General features: G+C 31.9%; 1 protein-coding gene and 1 non-coding gene across 2 annotated transcripts in view; both read left to right on the plus strand.

Annotated features, from left to right (window-relative positions):
* Positions 1-17,298, plus strand: part of LOC144834786 (mediator of RNA polymerase II transcription subunit 13-like) — a 51,828-nt gene that overhangs the window by 16,253 nt on the left and 18,277 nt on the right. Inside the window, exons 7-15 of the mRNA XM_078689727.1 lie at positions 6,082-6,216; positions 6,526-6,736; positions 12,221-12,361; positions 12,687-13,391; positions 14,059-14,224; positions 15,323-15,433; positions 15,776-15,872; positions 16,255-16,373; positions 17,053-17,155. Coding sequence (XP_078545853.1) covers positions 6,082-6,216; positions 6,526-6,736; positions 12,221-12,361; positions 12,687-13,391; positions 14,059-14,224; positions 15,323-15,433; positions 15,776-15,872; positions 16,255-16,373; positions 17,053-17,155 — 1,788 coding nt within the window. The remainder of the gene's footprint in view (positions 1-6,081; positions 6,217-6,525; positions 6,737-12,220; positions 12,362-12,686; positions 13,392-14,058; positions 14,225-15,322; positions 15,434-15,775; positions 15,873-16,254; positions 16,374-17,052; positions 17,156-17,298) is intronic.
* Positions 16,621-16,786, plus strand: LOC144836528 (small nucleolar RNA SNORA23). Its single transcript, XR_013611355.1, has one exon. It is a non-coding gene; the product is annotated as a small nucleolar RNA SNORA23 (small nucleolar RNA).

Below are 17,298 nucleotides of genomic sequence, written 5' to 3' on the forward strand. Positions count from 1 at the left end.
AAAATATTGATTTAGTGTGATAAGTCTAGTATGTAAGGTTTGTAAGCTAATGGTTTAAGCATTGTTCTACATTATCCTCCTTGATCACAGTAATTACTGAAATTCTCATTGCTTTGTCGTTCTTATTCCACTTAGTACGATTGCTTTTTAAGCTATTAGATAGATACAAACCTCTTAAAGTATCTTTTTTTAGTTTGAGCTATATAATTATTTGGATTTGTTTATATACAAAATTATTCTTTTATTCATTTCATTATTAGTCATTTTCTTTGTCCTGATGGATTGCCACTACAAAATCTCTTTATTACCAAATTAATTGTGTAAGATCCCAGTACCAGTTTCATTTTAAGATTTCTTTTTAAGCCATGTACAAAATTAAAAATTGTGGTAAATGTAGGAAATAATTCCTTCTTCGGAATGTTGTTTCTTTTCATTTTCTACACAAAGTCTTTTCCGGTTTCAAGAACAAAATTGTCAATTTGCCAGCTAGCTTTATTGATTGTTAGATTATGTATTTATTTTTCTATAGAGACCAATAAACATATTTTTTTATTGGTTTTCAGTATTATTCTAGTAAGATTGTGTTTCTCACTCATGTATAACCTCTGGCGTAAAATAAAAACAATTGAATAATGGTTCGGTTCAACAGACATACTGACGTTATAGCTTGCGCACTGAAATGTTATAATTATCATGTAGATCTTTGAACATGGGGAGGTGTAGTATTAATTTGCATTAAACCCAGTAGTAAAAATCTGCTTACTTAAAGACAGATGGTTACTTACACAGAACACTAAACTCACTTAAACAGAACACTAGTGATTCCTTAGACCAAACACTAGTGATTCCTCAGACCGAACACTAGAGATTCCTCAGACCAAACACTAGTGATTCCTCAGACCAAACACTAATGATTCCTCAGACCAAACACTAGTGATTCCTCAGACCAAACACTAGTGATTCCTCGGACCAAACACTAGTGATTCCTCGGACCAATAACTAGTGATTCCTCGGACCAAACTCTAGTGATTCCTCGGACCAAACACTAGTGATTCCTCGGACCAAACACTAGTGATTCCTCAGACCAAACACTAGTGATTCCTCAGACCAAACACTAGTGATTCCTCAGACCAAACACTTAGTGATTCCTCAGACCAAACACTTAGTGATTCCTCAGACCAAACACTAGTGATTCCTCAGACCAAACACTAGTGATTCCTCATACCAAACACTAGTGATTCCTCAGACCAAACACTAGTGATTCCTCAGACCAAACACTAGTGATTCCTCAGACCAAACACTAGTGATTCCTCAGACCAAACACTAGTGATTCCTCAGACCAAACACTAGTGATTCCTCAGACCGAACACTAATGCTTCCTTAGACCGAACACTAATGCTTCCTTAGACCGAACACCAATGCTTACTTAGATAGAACACTAGTGATTCCTTAGACCAAACACTAATGCTTCCTTAGACCGAACACCAATGCTTACTTAGATAGAACACTAGTGATTCCTTAGACCAAACACTAATGCTTCCTTAGACCGAACACCAATGCTTACTTAGATAGAACACTAGTGATTCCTTAGACCAAACACTAATGCTTACTTAGACAGAACACTAGTGATTCCTTAGACAGAACACTAGTGATTCCTTAGACAGAACACTAATGCTTACTTAGACAGAACACTAATGCTTACTTAGACAGAACACTATGCTTACTTAGACAGAACACTATGCTTACTTAGACAGAACACTAATGCTTACTTAGACAGAACACTAATGCTTAGACAGAACACTAGTGCTTACTTAGACAGAACACCAATGCTTACATAGACAGAACACTATGCTTACTTAGACAGAACACTAATGCTTAGACAGAACACTAATGCTTACTTAGACAGAACACCAATGCTTACATAGACAGAACACTAATGCTTACTTAGACCGGATGACAGTACAACAAAATTAAACACACTGTTGTGTGAGTAGAAATTAATTTGATACACGGTTGACTATGACAGCGTGACATTGCTGACATTCTACTCAGATGAGAGCACAGGTAGATTGGTAAATCTAGGTCACGCCAGTAAACTGCTTATCGCCATATTATTATCTGTGGATGCTGATTTTTATTCAGTTATGCAAATTACCTTTTCATTTGTAACCTACAAACGATTATATTATAAGTTTGTGCTTGTAAATGTGTTTTAATTAAATATTTAATTAGAAATATAAAGTTAACATAAACAAGGATTTATAAAATAAATAAAATTATATTTTAAGAATATAATAATCATATTACACATCAATTCAATTTCAGTCAAAAGGCATCCACCAATTTATGGAAAATAAATTAATTTTAAAAGTACACTAATATAATTTTACAAATTGAAATAAATATCAAAATCATTATTTAATATTATCAGTAAAACAATCACTATGTGAGCAGTTTTTAAACATTTAAATTTAATAAAATAAATATATAATGTCATTGTCATGTGTATTTATAACATAATCGTTCACTCTTGTCGCATTGAACAATTTGCCTAATTGGGATAGTCTTATCTTTAGCGTTCTGCGTGAAATCAACCTACACTCAGGGATCAACTCAGAAAAGTTCTGCCATGTGTCAAATTACTGTATAAGCAACTTAATGTACTCCATAGTAATCCACATGTAAATCTTCATACAAACTACACATTTTTGTTTTACAAATCTGACAAAATTATGATTTAACATGAGATACTACTGTAAGAACATAAGTTGGGGAAAAGCATTAACATAATTAGGAAAGGCTATTTCTATTTCAAGTCATATTTGGTACATAATTATCATATATTAAGCATATAATTTTCATACTTAAGTATGTCATACTATTGTAATATTCGGTCATATCATTGTCATATTTTGGCATATCGTTACCGTATTTAGGTGCATCTTTAATAAACTGTATTAGGAATGTTGTTATCATATTAATTAGGCATGTTCTTTAAATTTTTATAAATTAGCTTTAATTAGCATTAATTAAAAATTTCTGTTTTTTAGCTAATTACCTTTGTCTGTATTTTAATTTAATAAATAATAAAACACATTTTAAACTGAACATAGTAATTAATGATATTATTTATTTCATTTAATTACAATAAAGTGCATTAGAGGAATGTAAAATTCAATTTGTATACGAAATTGTTCCGATATTAGCCGTAAAATCTCTATCCAAACATTTTTAAGAAGAAAATTTGTATGGCAAAAAACTAATATCCTAATTGCAATACATTATGCTAAGACATTTGTAATATCAGATCCTTTCTAATGACCATTAGATGTCATGTTGCATTTAAAATGTCAGTTAGATCTGCTAGTTATAGATCAGATCTCTTTAAATCACATTGGATATCACAGACGCTTCTTAAATGTCATGCAATAGCTTGTCAGGCTTTCAATAAGTTAAATGCTTATGGTAGAGTTCTGCTGTTTTTCTTGATCTTTCTCAGATCATCTGAAATTTTATATTTAGACATAACTGTCATTTATGATATTGAATAAAAAAAATATAAAGATATTTTTGTCTTTTTGATAAAATTGGAAGTCTGCAGATTTTTACAGTAGTCACATGTGAGACTGTATTTAGGTGCTTGGCTATGATACATAATGTTTGTATGCTCTCTACTGTATGTACTAGTCTCAAAGTGCAGCTTACAGTAGTCACATGTGAGACTGTATTTAGGTACTTGGCTATGATACATCATGTTTGTATGCACTCTATACACTAGTCTCAGTGGACTACTGTACTGTATCACTAGTCTCAAAGTGCAGCTTACACTAGTAGTCACATGTGAGACTGTATTTAGGTACTTGGGTATGATACGTCATGTTTGTATGCACTACACTAGTATCATTGGACTACCGTACTGTATCTCAAGTACTATGCAAGTTGTTAAATTCTTCTTACAACGTGCAAATTATATTCTGCTATTTTCAAGTGAATTCTCCTCAAACCTGTCGACACTATTTATGTATTACACTACTTATACATTATCTTATACACTAGTGATCTTAGGTCTACAACAACCATTTTCCAATAGGTGCAAATTTACCTTTCATTTCATGTACAGTACAAGTTGTACCCTTTTACCGGCCATTTATTGTGATATGGAAGTGGCCATATTTAAAGATGCCCCAAAAACATGAAAAATGAAGATTGATAAAATCAGACTTTGATTGGGGCATTTTGTAGTTTTAATAATCATTTCTGTAGAAAAAAATAAATTATGATGATGACAAAATAAACGGTTAAACTAGAATTTAATTCGTCACTTTGACGAATTATAGGTGATCATTTTTATCATTTAACTGAAATTAATTTTTTTTTAAACATGCACGTACGTTAACATACGATCGGAAAATGTTGATGTATGCCATCCTATTATATGCTTATAGTGCTGAGTTGTGCCTATATGCCATATACAATATGTACAGTATATACTGTATATCTATATACAGTGTAGCATAGGTGAAATTGCGGGACACATGTTCTAATTTTTTGGCATGATGACGTTATCAAACTAAACTTTAAGATGACAATTTCGAAAGATAATTAATTGAGCAAAAAAATATAAGATTTGGAAAAAAATTTGGCACGTAGAAGCGCTGTGCGCGCTCTTTGAATTGTGTATAACTTTGACGAAAAATATGAAAAAACTACTTTTTCACTTCAACTGGCCATATGTTAACGTCACAACATCCGATAGGCTTAATTTTTATATGAATTAATATCTACATTTCATCAGCTTTCATAATAAATTATAATCATCAAGGTAACCTTCAATTCTGAAGAGCTGTAAGATATTCAAATTTACTGCGAAGGTGAAATTACACGGCCTACGTTATTCAAGTTTTTACGCGTGATGACGTCATTAAAATGAAGATAGTGTCAACTCATGATAAAGATAATTAATTAAGCAAGCACATACTGAAAGTTGTGCGAAATTCGAGCACACATAACCAAGATGCGCTCTGTTGAATGTGATAATCTACACAAAAAGATAACAAATCCTAATTTTTAAATTCAAGTGGCCATTTGATGACGTCAAAACATTTTGTACGTAAAATGTGTACATGAATTCATATCTACAACTCAATGGCTTCCAGAATAAGTTAAAAAAATCGGGGGTCATCTTGCATTCTGAAGAATTATTTTCATTTTAAAAAAGACCTATTTTTCACCATTTTCAGAACTTTTGTAAAATAAATGTGCGCATTTTGTCATTTTTAACGTGCTCGTATAGCGTTATTTTAAGTCGGAACTGACTCAAATTTGGTGAATGTACTAAGGATGGTGAGTAGAATGAGATTTGTAAAAAAAATTCATATTTTTTACGCTTTTTAAGTATCGCGCGCGCAAAAACGCATTTTTGCGCAGTAATTTTTTGAAACACGCAAATGGCCTAATTCATGCTCTAAATTGATCAAAACTTAATTTTGAGCGTTTTAAATTTTTAACGCGCGATATCACGCGCATGAACCTACGTGCGCGTGCGTTTTGATTTGCTAATATTTTTACCCGTGATCTGAAGTTTACGTGTAGTGAATTTCATTAATATGTGATAATGAATTATGGAGATATGATTGATAATGTGATTTCGCAAAATGGCGTATAAATGTCGTCACGGATGAGTGATCACGCTGGAAAGCTTATTAGGATTAAGTTATATTATTTGAAAGATATTCTGAAATTTTTGTAATCATTGACATTAAACTTTTTGAGATAATTGTTACACAAAATAGTGTACAGAAACAATAAAAAGAAAAAAAATAATAAAAAAAAAAATAATAATAAAGATTTTATACAATAACAATAGGTGATCATTTTATTCTAAATGATCACCTAATTAATCCCATTTTCTGGAATTTTTTGCTTCAAATTAGTTATTTCTGGTATAATTTTTTTTCGATCCAATTTTTGGTCAAAATGGATTTGGTGCAGTATATTGAAAAACGTGAACAATTTCAAAGCAATAGCTATTAAAGCTATAAAACATGCTTTATTTTTTAAACAATTTTGTTTCGCTTACAGGTGGTGTAAAGATGTTATACCCATCCAATTACGTTGTGGTTCAGCATAATGTTGAGATACCAAATCAGCCACAACCATCTATGGCTTCCTACTCACAAACTGGCATTCCTCCAAAGCTACCTGTTGGCCCACTACGTAAGTAAACACATTTTATTTTATATTTAGAAGGTTATTAAGTGCACCGCAATACATAGAATTTCCAGGCACATTTGACATAGGAAGATCCAGAATTTGAAAATTGCAATGCAAAAGATTTTGATATCAAGTTGACTGTTGAGATTCTCGACGTTTCGATCAATATGCTTTGATCGTCCTCGGTGATTTCACCATGCAAACCTTCAAACAATATAATGCAAAAGATAAAGCATAAAGTTCAGAACAGTTTAAAAATAATCTATACATGTTACAATTCTTCATTATTGACTTGTTTTATTGATTTTCCAGCATGCACTTTGACCCCACCGACCTCCCCGCCATCGGAGCAGCAACTCTCGGGTGAGGCCAAGATAACAGTGCAGACCAACAACTACACAGCGGCCGCACATGATATGGGAGGTAACATAGACATTGACATGTCGCCTACTGCTATAGCTAGAAGTCTAGCGGACCAAGTATGGAAGGACTGCTCTGTGTCTACTGATAAAGATGCTGACAGGTAAGAATCATGATGTTATATCACTACCATATTTGGGCATATGACTACCATATTTGGGCATATCACTACCATATTTGGGCACATATCTACCATATTTGGACTTGTCACTACCAAATTTGGACATATCACTACCATATTGGGGCATATCTCTACCATATTGGGACATATCACTACCATATTTGGGCACATCACAATTTTTTTTGTCCAACTAGTTTGATAGTGTAGACAGAGCTTAAGCATCATTTTAATGGAGATTTTTCATCAGATTTTAGTAATATAATAATTAATTTTAAGGTAAATCTGTATGTATTTGTATTCAAAATTTCCATCTATCCAGCAAAGTCTCTCAGATACAAGATTTTGTCATAGTGATAACAAGTAATACCATATAGTTAATTTATATGTCATTTTTTTTATATAATACATTTTTGTCCTTTTCTATATTTAATACAACACAATAAATATGTTGTGTTCTTGTATGTTAACATTTGTATATGTGTCATTACTGTGGCATGATGACCCCTTTTAGCAATTTGTAACCTAGCATACAGATGCAATATATCATTTTCATATTAAGACGATTATATGCAAAATTGAATTCATGTGTTTAGAAGGCTGATTTAACTGTTATTGAATGCATTAGATATCTTATATCATAGATTTTACCAGATTGTAATACAGTTAACTTTCTGAAAACTGTAAACTCTCTCGAAACCAGATTTTGTTTACGTCTAAGTGGTCCCAAATTCTTTTTTACCATTAAAAGTGCATTCGGACCATCAGGCTTCCCAAAAACCAGACAGCCGAAGGGTGTCCAGTCTTGGGAGAGTTGACTGCACTATAGTAGTATATCAAACATTAGGTACACCTAGAAAATTAAAAAAAGAAAAATTGATTACACAAGTTTTCAGTGTACGAAAACAAATGTAAGCCCTGCGTTTTTTTTGGTTTTTTTTGTTGAGTTTCTGAATTTTAGATACTGTAGGTTTTAGAGAATGAACTGTGTTTACCTAGAAATGGTGAGGTAAGCATCCGCTAGGGTATCACAACCAAAGTCTAGTCACAGACAAAGTACACCTGAATTTTTATAATTTCTACCCCGATTCTACTTGAAGACCAACATATGGATAGATATCTTGGCCATATTTCAGTAATGACAAACACATCTGCATTTTAAGTTCTTTTAGATTTGATTCTAACAAAAGGTACTGGTAGGATAAAGTAATAATTTAAAAGCTAGCTAACTTAGTTATGCAGAATGTAGTGTTAGCTATGTATACCAGGCTATTGTATTTTATAGTCATAATCTAGAAAAGCCTACTCCGTTGAAATCAGATCAATCATAATATTTAAAGATAGTCTCACAAATTTTGGTAATTGTTAATTTTTCTCAAAAAAGCATTTATAATTTTGTGCCATAATACAGTAAGATATGAAGATGACTGTTTAAAAGTAATGTACGAATTATTATTAAAACAGATTAGTCAACTAATCTGTATACAATGAACTATATTACATTGATTTTAAATCTCTATAATTCACAACAAAGACATGAATCTAAATCATCTGTTGAATGTAGCTCTGTCTACACTATCAAACTAGTTTGACAAAAAAAAGTGTGATGTGCCAAAATATGGTACTGAAATGCCCAAATATAGTAGTGATATGACATCATCATCATGTCCATATATGGACACATCACATTTTTTTGTCACATTAAGGTTGATAGTGTAGACAGAGCATTAGTTAATAATTGTCAAAGCCACCAGTATCCCAGCATTACACAACCATGATACAACATAGACTATAGCACTGTATATGACCTCAGTGACCTCTGAGGCGTTGGATGTCAGATCAATTACTGGAGTAATGAATTATGTATTGTCAACAGATGAACAATGTTGAACCAGCGCAGTGACCGACCAACCTCATGAGGGTGCTCTTAAGCAGGGCATATGATCTTGTCGCTTTGTGACAAATAACGACGACCACTTTATAATAATAATAAACACCTTATCAACAATTGCATTATAACCATTTTGTGTGAAGTACCCATTACTTAGTATTTAATGATAAAATAAAAACAATACATTTTCCACATCAACAATTACATATTTTGTGTGAAGTAGTTATTACATTTTTAATGATCCAAAAAAAAATTATTACATTTAATAAATAAAGAAAATGAAAAAAATATGATACATTCATCTCTTTTCCAAAAACTTTTTTATGTCCAAGAAAGACTTTCCAGAATATCAGACAGTTACAGAATGTCTGGTATTGGTACAACAGACTGTACAGTATTTATTTTTATTCACATAAATACATATTATTAGCTAATTATAGTTGTATTTAAAAATTAGACTTTACTTTGATAAAAAGTGCCTCATAAATATTCAGATATGATAAGTTAAAGAAAGTCTGGTATTGGTACAATTGACTGTACTTTATTTACTAACATTTAATTCCTATTTACCTACATACAGTAAATACATAATTAATATTAATGATAATTGTATTTAAAAATTAGACTTTACTTTGATAAAAAGTGCCTCATGAATATTCAGATATGATTAGTTGAAGAAAGTCTGGTATTGGTACAATTGACTGTACTATATTTACTAACATTTAATTTGTATTCACCTACATACAGTAAATACATAATTAATATTAATGATAATTGTATTTAAAAATTAGACTTTACTTTGGTAAAAAGTGCCTCATAAATATTCAGATATGATTAGTTGAAGAATGTCTGGTATTGGTACAATTGATTGTACTATATTTACTAAAACATCTAATTTGTATTCACACAAATACATAGTATTAAGTAATTAATATTAATGATAATTGTATTTAAAAATTAGACTTAATTTACTTTGGTAAAAAGTGTCTCATAAACATTCAGATATGATAAGTTGAAAAACGGTATTGGTATAATTGACTGTACTATATATTTAATAAAATTTCTATTCACATAAATACATAGTTATTAATATTAATGATAATTGTATTTAAAAATTAGACTTTACTTAAAAAAATAAAAATACCTCATAAATATTCAGATTATGAATTCAGAATAATACTTTAAATAATGATTGCCATTTTTAACGCCAAATAATGATTTGCTTCTAAATCAACTACATACAATTAGATAACATTGATGACACAGTGACAACACATAGCTGCCGCGGCGGAAAGCTAATGTTTATAGAGTAATTCACACAATACAGTATGTACACACAAAGCCAATGGGAGGTGATGTATGCTGAATATGTAAAATACCAGAGTAGGCAAGCAGTGTAGTCGCTCCTCTATTCTAATGTTAATTAACTGCTGTTGATGATTCCAAATAGATCAACTGTGATCACTAATGTAATCATAGTAATGCTCTATAGAGTGATAATTATAACATAGGATATTGTAATTGTACTGTAAACATGTGAAAATTAAAATATTACCATAGTACAGTATGATAATGACATAGCTAAATTCTACACTGATTAATCTATGAAAATATTATTTTAATTCGGATAGCGTTGGCTTTATGATACAAACCTTTAGTTGTGATAAAGTACAATGCATTATGAACTTGATTGATTTTTGTTCATTTCTTGCTGTGAAATTATTATTTAATACTTAATATTAATGCAATTAAATTGTTGTACTTAGTATGGCCTGTTGGATGATAAGACAACAGGTCTATGCCGATTATCTTTTCTAAAATTGTTTCATGATCTTGAAAAGTAGATTAAATATGATATAAAACTAAGTATACTACTACTAAATATATGTAGAACATTTTTTTTAAACTAATTCAGTTGAACTCCTATTAGTATTAAGGAGACAAAAATATGTTTGACAAAAAAAAGCGTGATGTGGCCAAATATTGCTTAAATATGGTAGTGATATGACATCATCAAGTCCATAGGCACATCACATTTTTTTGTTGCATAAAATTTGATGGTGTAGACAGAGCTTTAGAAATGTTCCATAAGTAGCTACTATTCATTTGTTAGTATCTACCTATCACTGATTCTCATTGTAGCACATTATTATTGCATCATAATTATTAATATAATAGTTACTAGAACTAGGAACTAGATAATATTCAGTGGGCTAAAATATATAAAGAATGTGGCAACCTACAAGGCACTACATGTAATGTTTACATGCGATAATTATTAATGACAGGTCTGTCAGTGGTAGTCAGAGAATTGCCAGAAAGCTTCTTCAACATGTGTTTATATTTCTTAATGTTCTTTACAAGCTCATTAGAGATATGTACTATATGCCTCACAAATATTTATCTTGTAGTATTCAACAATATAAGTATACTAATGTTTCAAAGAATTTATGAATCTAACTGTACCAGTAAAAATAGGAAATTATTTGTTATAGTATTATTTATTTATTTTATTTTAACAAGATTAAACCGTTTGTACAAATGTATTCCTTTAAGTATTACATAGACGACCACTAAATATAATTAGATTAATAACCAAAAACCACATTGTAATGGGTCGAGTAACCTCAAATATCCACATATTTAATTTGGTTTTTCTTCAGAAATATTTGAAATTAAAGCGTTTAAAGTAGATGAGCTAACACAACATTGGCTTGCTAACCACATTGGTACTATTAATGGATGTATGCAAGATTTTCATTGTCTGCCATTAAGCATAGCACAGACTGTCTTTTTCTGTTCATTCATTAAAAAAAATAATATTCCAATGTGTTTTAATCAATCAAGGTTAAATCCCCACGTCACGGTCCACTGACCTTAATATGCATAAATTTTATTCTTAACGTCATCAGTAATACGAAGATTAATAAGAACAAACAGAAAATTGAAAATACATTTTAAATTTGATTGTGAATTGTCACGATTTGATAAGAATTATGATAGTCAATATAGACAACAATAGTTTCTTGATATGAAATAAAATGCAAATTAATGCTAATTTAATGCATGCCTCCTCATAATAATTGTTCTAGCTTCCTACGTTATTATTGCCATTGCTATCTCAGTTCATTTTCAATAAAAATTAGGATATCTTTTTGGCATTAAATCTGTTACATTAAGTGGGCATTAGTAAAAATTATATAAACAATTTTCAACGTCATACCTTATTTCTTCATTTAGATGTACATTTACAGTAAGTCCTGCCATAGTTTTTAAAAATATTAATGAATATATTTGCATTGAATTTCAATGCATAATAAATTTATGAAGTACTTTTTTTTGTGTAATATTTATTACTGTAATAGCGTAAGAGAGACAATGATCTCTAGATTATTGACATGTTAAACAAAATGGAGGATTGTTGCTAAGTTAATATTATAAAATGGAGTGCATGTACTTATAGTTAGCTTTTGATTGAAATAAGAGTGTAGATTGAAACATGAACCTGTGTTTAATACGCATCTAGTTATTTTTGAGAATTTATTAAAGAATAAATTAAATTTTTTTTTTATTAACAGTAGTGCGACCGCAGAAGCTCTGAACGTAGCCGCAGGGCTTGACGAGAATGATGCGCAAACACAAACAAGCAAACTACTCGATACGATTGGATCGTGGCATTTTACGGAGCCGACTAAGAGAGCAACGTGTGCATGTACAAGGCAAGTTAGCTACTTTAAAAAAATTTTATTTTGTATTTGTTGAACTAATTCAGAGATTATCCCCAAAAAATGGCTACTGCTAGTTTGGATAATAACAATTGATGATCAAGTTAGGTCAAACAAGATCATAATTATCTTTGTTGTAAACACTGCTCTTGGTAATGCATTCAAATGATGACATTCAAGATGACAACAAAAAAAGTACATCAACACCCAAAACAAATTGACATCAAACAAGCTTGGAGAGCCTCATTTTAAATCATTACGCTTTAGAAAGTGATTACGTGAATGAAATTACAAATGCTTTCTTATTTTGTTTGGACAGGAACAGGAACTCCAAAATGAAACCTTCTTTAGTTCCATTGGGTGCCGCCAAAGTTCCGGCTGCAAGTTCTCACATGAAACATAAATTGGATACTAAACAAGACAAACAGCAACAACAGCAACGTCCACGGTCGATAAACTTGTTTCATCACCGAGTGCCAATGACTGAAGATTGTTATTCAATTGAGCAAGAAGTAATGTCTCACCGATTAGGTGTTGCGCAATCCGGCGCAGTCGTTAGTATGGATAACAAATCTAAACCGGCAAACCATTTATTACGGTCCGATTCTAATCAACCTCAAACTCCGCAATCGGCCGCACCTTCGCCTCTCACCGCACCCGTCAATCAATCATTGGGCGTCGGTGAGAGGACCATGCCTACGCTTAGCCCGTACCCTCCGCCGACGCGAGCCGGTAGCGATTCCGGCACGCCGACCGCCAGTAATGTGCCGGTTATAAAAACTGAACCATATCCTGTTGCGATGGAAAATAAAGACCATGTTTTTACTGAGCTTGCCAAGGGCGAAAGGACTTCAAATCAAAAGTGTGTAGAAACAGAAGTTAAAGACGATGATGATGTTTTATGGAAACATTTCCAATTTCCTTTGAATTTTAAACGGCCTTTGTTGCCAAAGACAACTTTAGAACTTGAAGATCAATCAGATATTTTGTTGGATACTTTATATGAACCTGATAATAGTGATGAGTAAGTATCCATTCCATTTTCAATTATTAACCAATATTTGTTGTTGAAACAATGGTTCTATTAAAAATGGCTAACCTGTATACGATGTATCATAATGACTAATAGATATACAGTAGAATGTCTCCTTTAGGACATCCCTATTAAGACTAACATTACATTTTCCTGTGAAATGAACAAGGGGCAGTATTATAATATTGAACACTTACACTAATGCCTTATTCTGCAAAAACCCATAATAATGGGATTATCCCAGATACTGTGTCCCCAAGCTATCCCATTAATATGCTGCCTACTACTTGTAGTTTGTACTGTACTGTATGATTATTGGTTTTTTTTTTATAGTAAATTTCGTAATTTAAGTTAAAAGTATAATGAACTGTATAAGATCAATATTTTGGACCTACTTTGTATTGGTTCAATCGCATTCATATAAAACTACCTATTGATTGTGTATATACAGTTATTGATAGTTTATTGTATATCATTAAATATATTTTAACTACAGTAACTGATTAACTGTCTACTAATACATAATCGTCAATAAATAACAATTGTCATTGATTCATCTATGCTATGTAACCATTAAAATGTTCTATAAATAAAACCTTTACATTTATATAATGGGCAAAACTGAATTATAATGTATAATGTATTCTCTTGCGAACAGAGTTTTTTATCAACCACATAAGAAGCTTCGACAGGAGAAGTCATTTTTATATCGTAGTGACTCTATTATGATGCCGGGAATGTACGAGGAGAGACGACCTGGACGCCAGCCTTCCCCAGACATTGACCCCTATGCATTTGAAGAGTCGGACATTACATCACCCAATGTAAGTAGAGGTCAAACAATATTTGGAACGTGTTCTATGTGGTGAAATCATTAATGGGTAATTTACAAGGCTCTGAAATGATCATTCAGTAATTAGTCTTAGTATTACTGGTGGAAAGCATGAGAGTAACTGACTGAGGAAGCTGAAAGTGGGAGTAATAGATGGATATGGGCTAGGTTCTGTAGGTGGTGGTGGGTGTTATGAGAGAGTGTGCAGTTGGAAATAACAGAAATTGAGTATGTAGTCTCAACTGTGTATAGTCATGTTTGTGATATGTTTAAAAAAATAAATAAAGTAAGGTGCTAAAAGTAAGTTCTGCAACCAGTTAAAGACCCATTTCCTACAATTTTTGACTTTTTGTAAAAAAATATTGCATTTAAAGATGAAAAAAAGTTATCGCAATAGGACCATATAGTATTTATTTTTACATTAAATGTAGTGTGACCTTAAATTATATCTAAAAAACGTACTGTAAATTAACATTCATATGTTAAGGAAAACATTTTTACTTCAAGATACTAAACCTAGCGCACACTTTCAAAGTAGTTTAAACTGACTTCAAGGATAAACAACACCCATCAAGTTACAAAAACCTGCGTTGTGCTACAATTCTTGGCATACATCTCGTCTTCTGACTACAACAAATATAATAATCTTGCCTCTGAGTTAGTAAAGAACTATAAGTTGGCGATGTGTCATATAGTGTTAGTCATAGAAGGCATTGTTTTGGTTCAGAAGTTCGGCAGATTGGACCTATTTTCTCCAGTAGTCAAACGCTAATATTGCCTTATCCACACTTCCTTTAACAGGTTCCTGTCTCATAAATGCAATAAACTATAGAGGGAGCTCTTTATATTGTATGAGTTTGGAAATTTAATTTCATTCTGTTCCAACCTTTGGTTTAATAATATTGTCTTTATAATCAATTTATTGATTTTCCCCCAATATTTCCTTAGTTATAAACAAACAAATTTATTTGAATCTCAAGTTATTCAATGTCAACACTTTATTCTAATTGAAATAAAATGTTCTTTTTTGTTTAGTTGGTCACATTAAAAAAAAAAATTATTTTAACACATTTTTTTTTCTTATTTACAGAGTGGTCGTACAATGTCGTCAGTTTACAATAAAAAATCAAATAATACGAAAGCGAGGCAGCGATTAGGAAGAAGAGGGAGCTTCAAAGCTAAGCCAGATAAAAAGAAACAGGTCAGTGGTTGATTTTATTTTATGATCTATAAAACACACATTATTATTAGAATATTATGGAAATTAGGTCATACGGATATTGTATTTTTATAATACAGTAAATCTCCCAATACCAGACAATCTGAAAACCGGAAACTCTTCCAAAACCAATCTTGATGTCCAAAAAGTTCCAAATTTATTTTTACCATTAAGAACACATTCTGAATACCAGACTTTCCAGAAAACCAGACATATTAGCCCAGCCCAAGGGTTGTTCGGTATTGGGAGAGTTGACTGTAAACTTGTTGTATATTCTAATTATGCTCACTGCTTAGTAAACTATTATTATTTTTTTTTTTTCAGGAGGAAGACTTAAAACAAAGACAAGGTGGTGAGAACGATCCACTGTCATCCGGTGCTTTAACATGCCTTGCCTCTCCCACAGACATAGCAGATGGGGGTAAGTGATATTCCCCTTGTCTTAACATGCCCATGGGGTGCAAAAATGTCCTCTTTGATAGCCGCTGTTGAACCCTACTTTGCTGAACTAGGTTGGTGAACTGAAAAGCCAAATTCATAATTACATGTTCAGCTTGGGAAAAATCCACAAATAGAAGTTCCTATCTACATAACAGCTTTGGAAAAACCAGATAGAAAGTCTCCAGATAGCCTTGGAGAAAACCCAGGTTCAGGATATCCAAACAGCTAACAACTTCAGCAAAATATTAATCCCCTTGAACCGCCAATCTATGTTAGTTTATGTATGACATGTATGGTATTCAAATGCACACAACAGCTTTATTTTGATCGTAAATTATTGATATATCTTCTTTTACCTATAGGTCAACAACCCATGCACCAAAGGAACTCGTCCTCATTTTTCCTCGAGACAGACCTGGCTGTAACTAACACGGACCTTGATCAACTTTTTGACAGTGATGGCAGTGACGATGACCCTGGGGTAAGTTGATAATAATGTTGTTAACTCTTTTGTGTCGTTTCAGCCACTGTTATGCAACGTATTTGTATATAATATATATAGGTTTTTGTTTCTATATGTGTGTGGTTGTTGATGTTTTTTTTCTAAGGAATTTGAATAAAATATACATGTTTGCCATTTTTGGTGAATTACTATTAATGGAATCAATATTGTATATAAAATGTTTACATTGTTATTGTTTGTTAAAGAATGTTTATGCTTCATTGATTCTGAGGTATGTGTACAGGTTTTCAATACCTGTTGTGACTTTAGGATGGCGTTTTGCCTTCTTTCTGTCATGGATACGACCTCATAGGGTCAAAGATCAAATAGAAAGGTCATAGTTCTGATGAAACATTTCCTTAGTTCATCAGTCTCCAATCCTTGCAACATTTGAATTAAGATATAAATAATGTAACTTCTAATGTATGTCTTTACTTCACCATACAAACGATTTATATCAGCATTATACCAAACTTCTCTGTCTACAACAATCAAACTTTATGTGACAAAAAATGCCCGTATATGGACATGATGATGTCATATCACTACCATATTTGGGTATATCACTACCATATTTCAGCACATCACACTAGTTTGATAGTGTAGACAGAGCTTTAGATTAGTTTTTTGTTACAATATCGGTCAATTTTGTCTCCAGGAACCATTTGATGATATAGATCTGAAGCTGTCTGGACCATCAATTGATGACAACAATAAACCTTGCATGGGCAATTCCCTATCTAGCTCTACAGGTGTTCCAGGTATGTGCTTCGTTTTGAATATGCGATTTCAGGAGTTTGTTTCATGTTATGTATGTAGATCCATTTAAGGTTTTAAGATTCGGAGTATGCCAAATGTTTGTATATTCTCAACCTTGCTTAAGTTTTAGGAAAGATATAGTGTA

Source organism: Antedon bifida, chromosome 2 (genome assembly GCF_963402885.1).
Source record: "Antedon bifida chromosome 2, ecAntBifi1.1, whole genome shotgun sequence".
NCBI lineage: Eukaryota > Metazoa > Echinodermata > Crinoidea > Comatulida > Antedonidae > Antedon > Antedon bifida.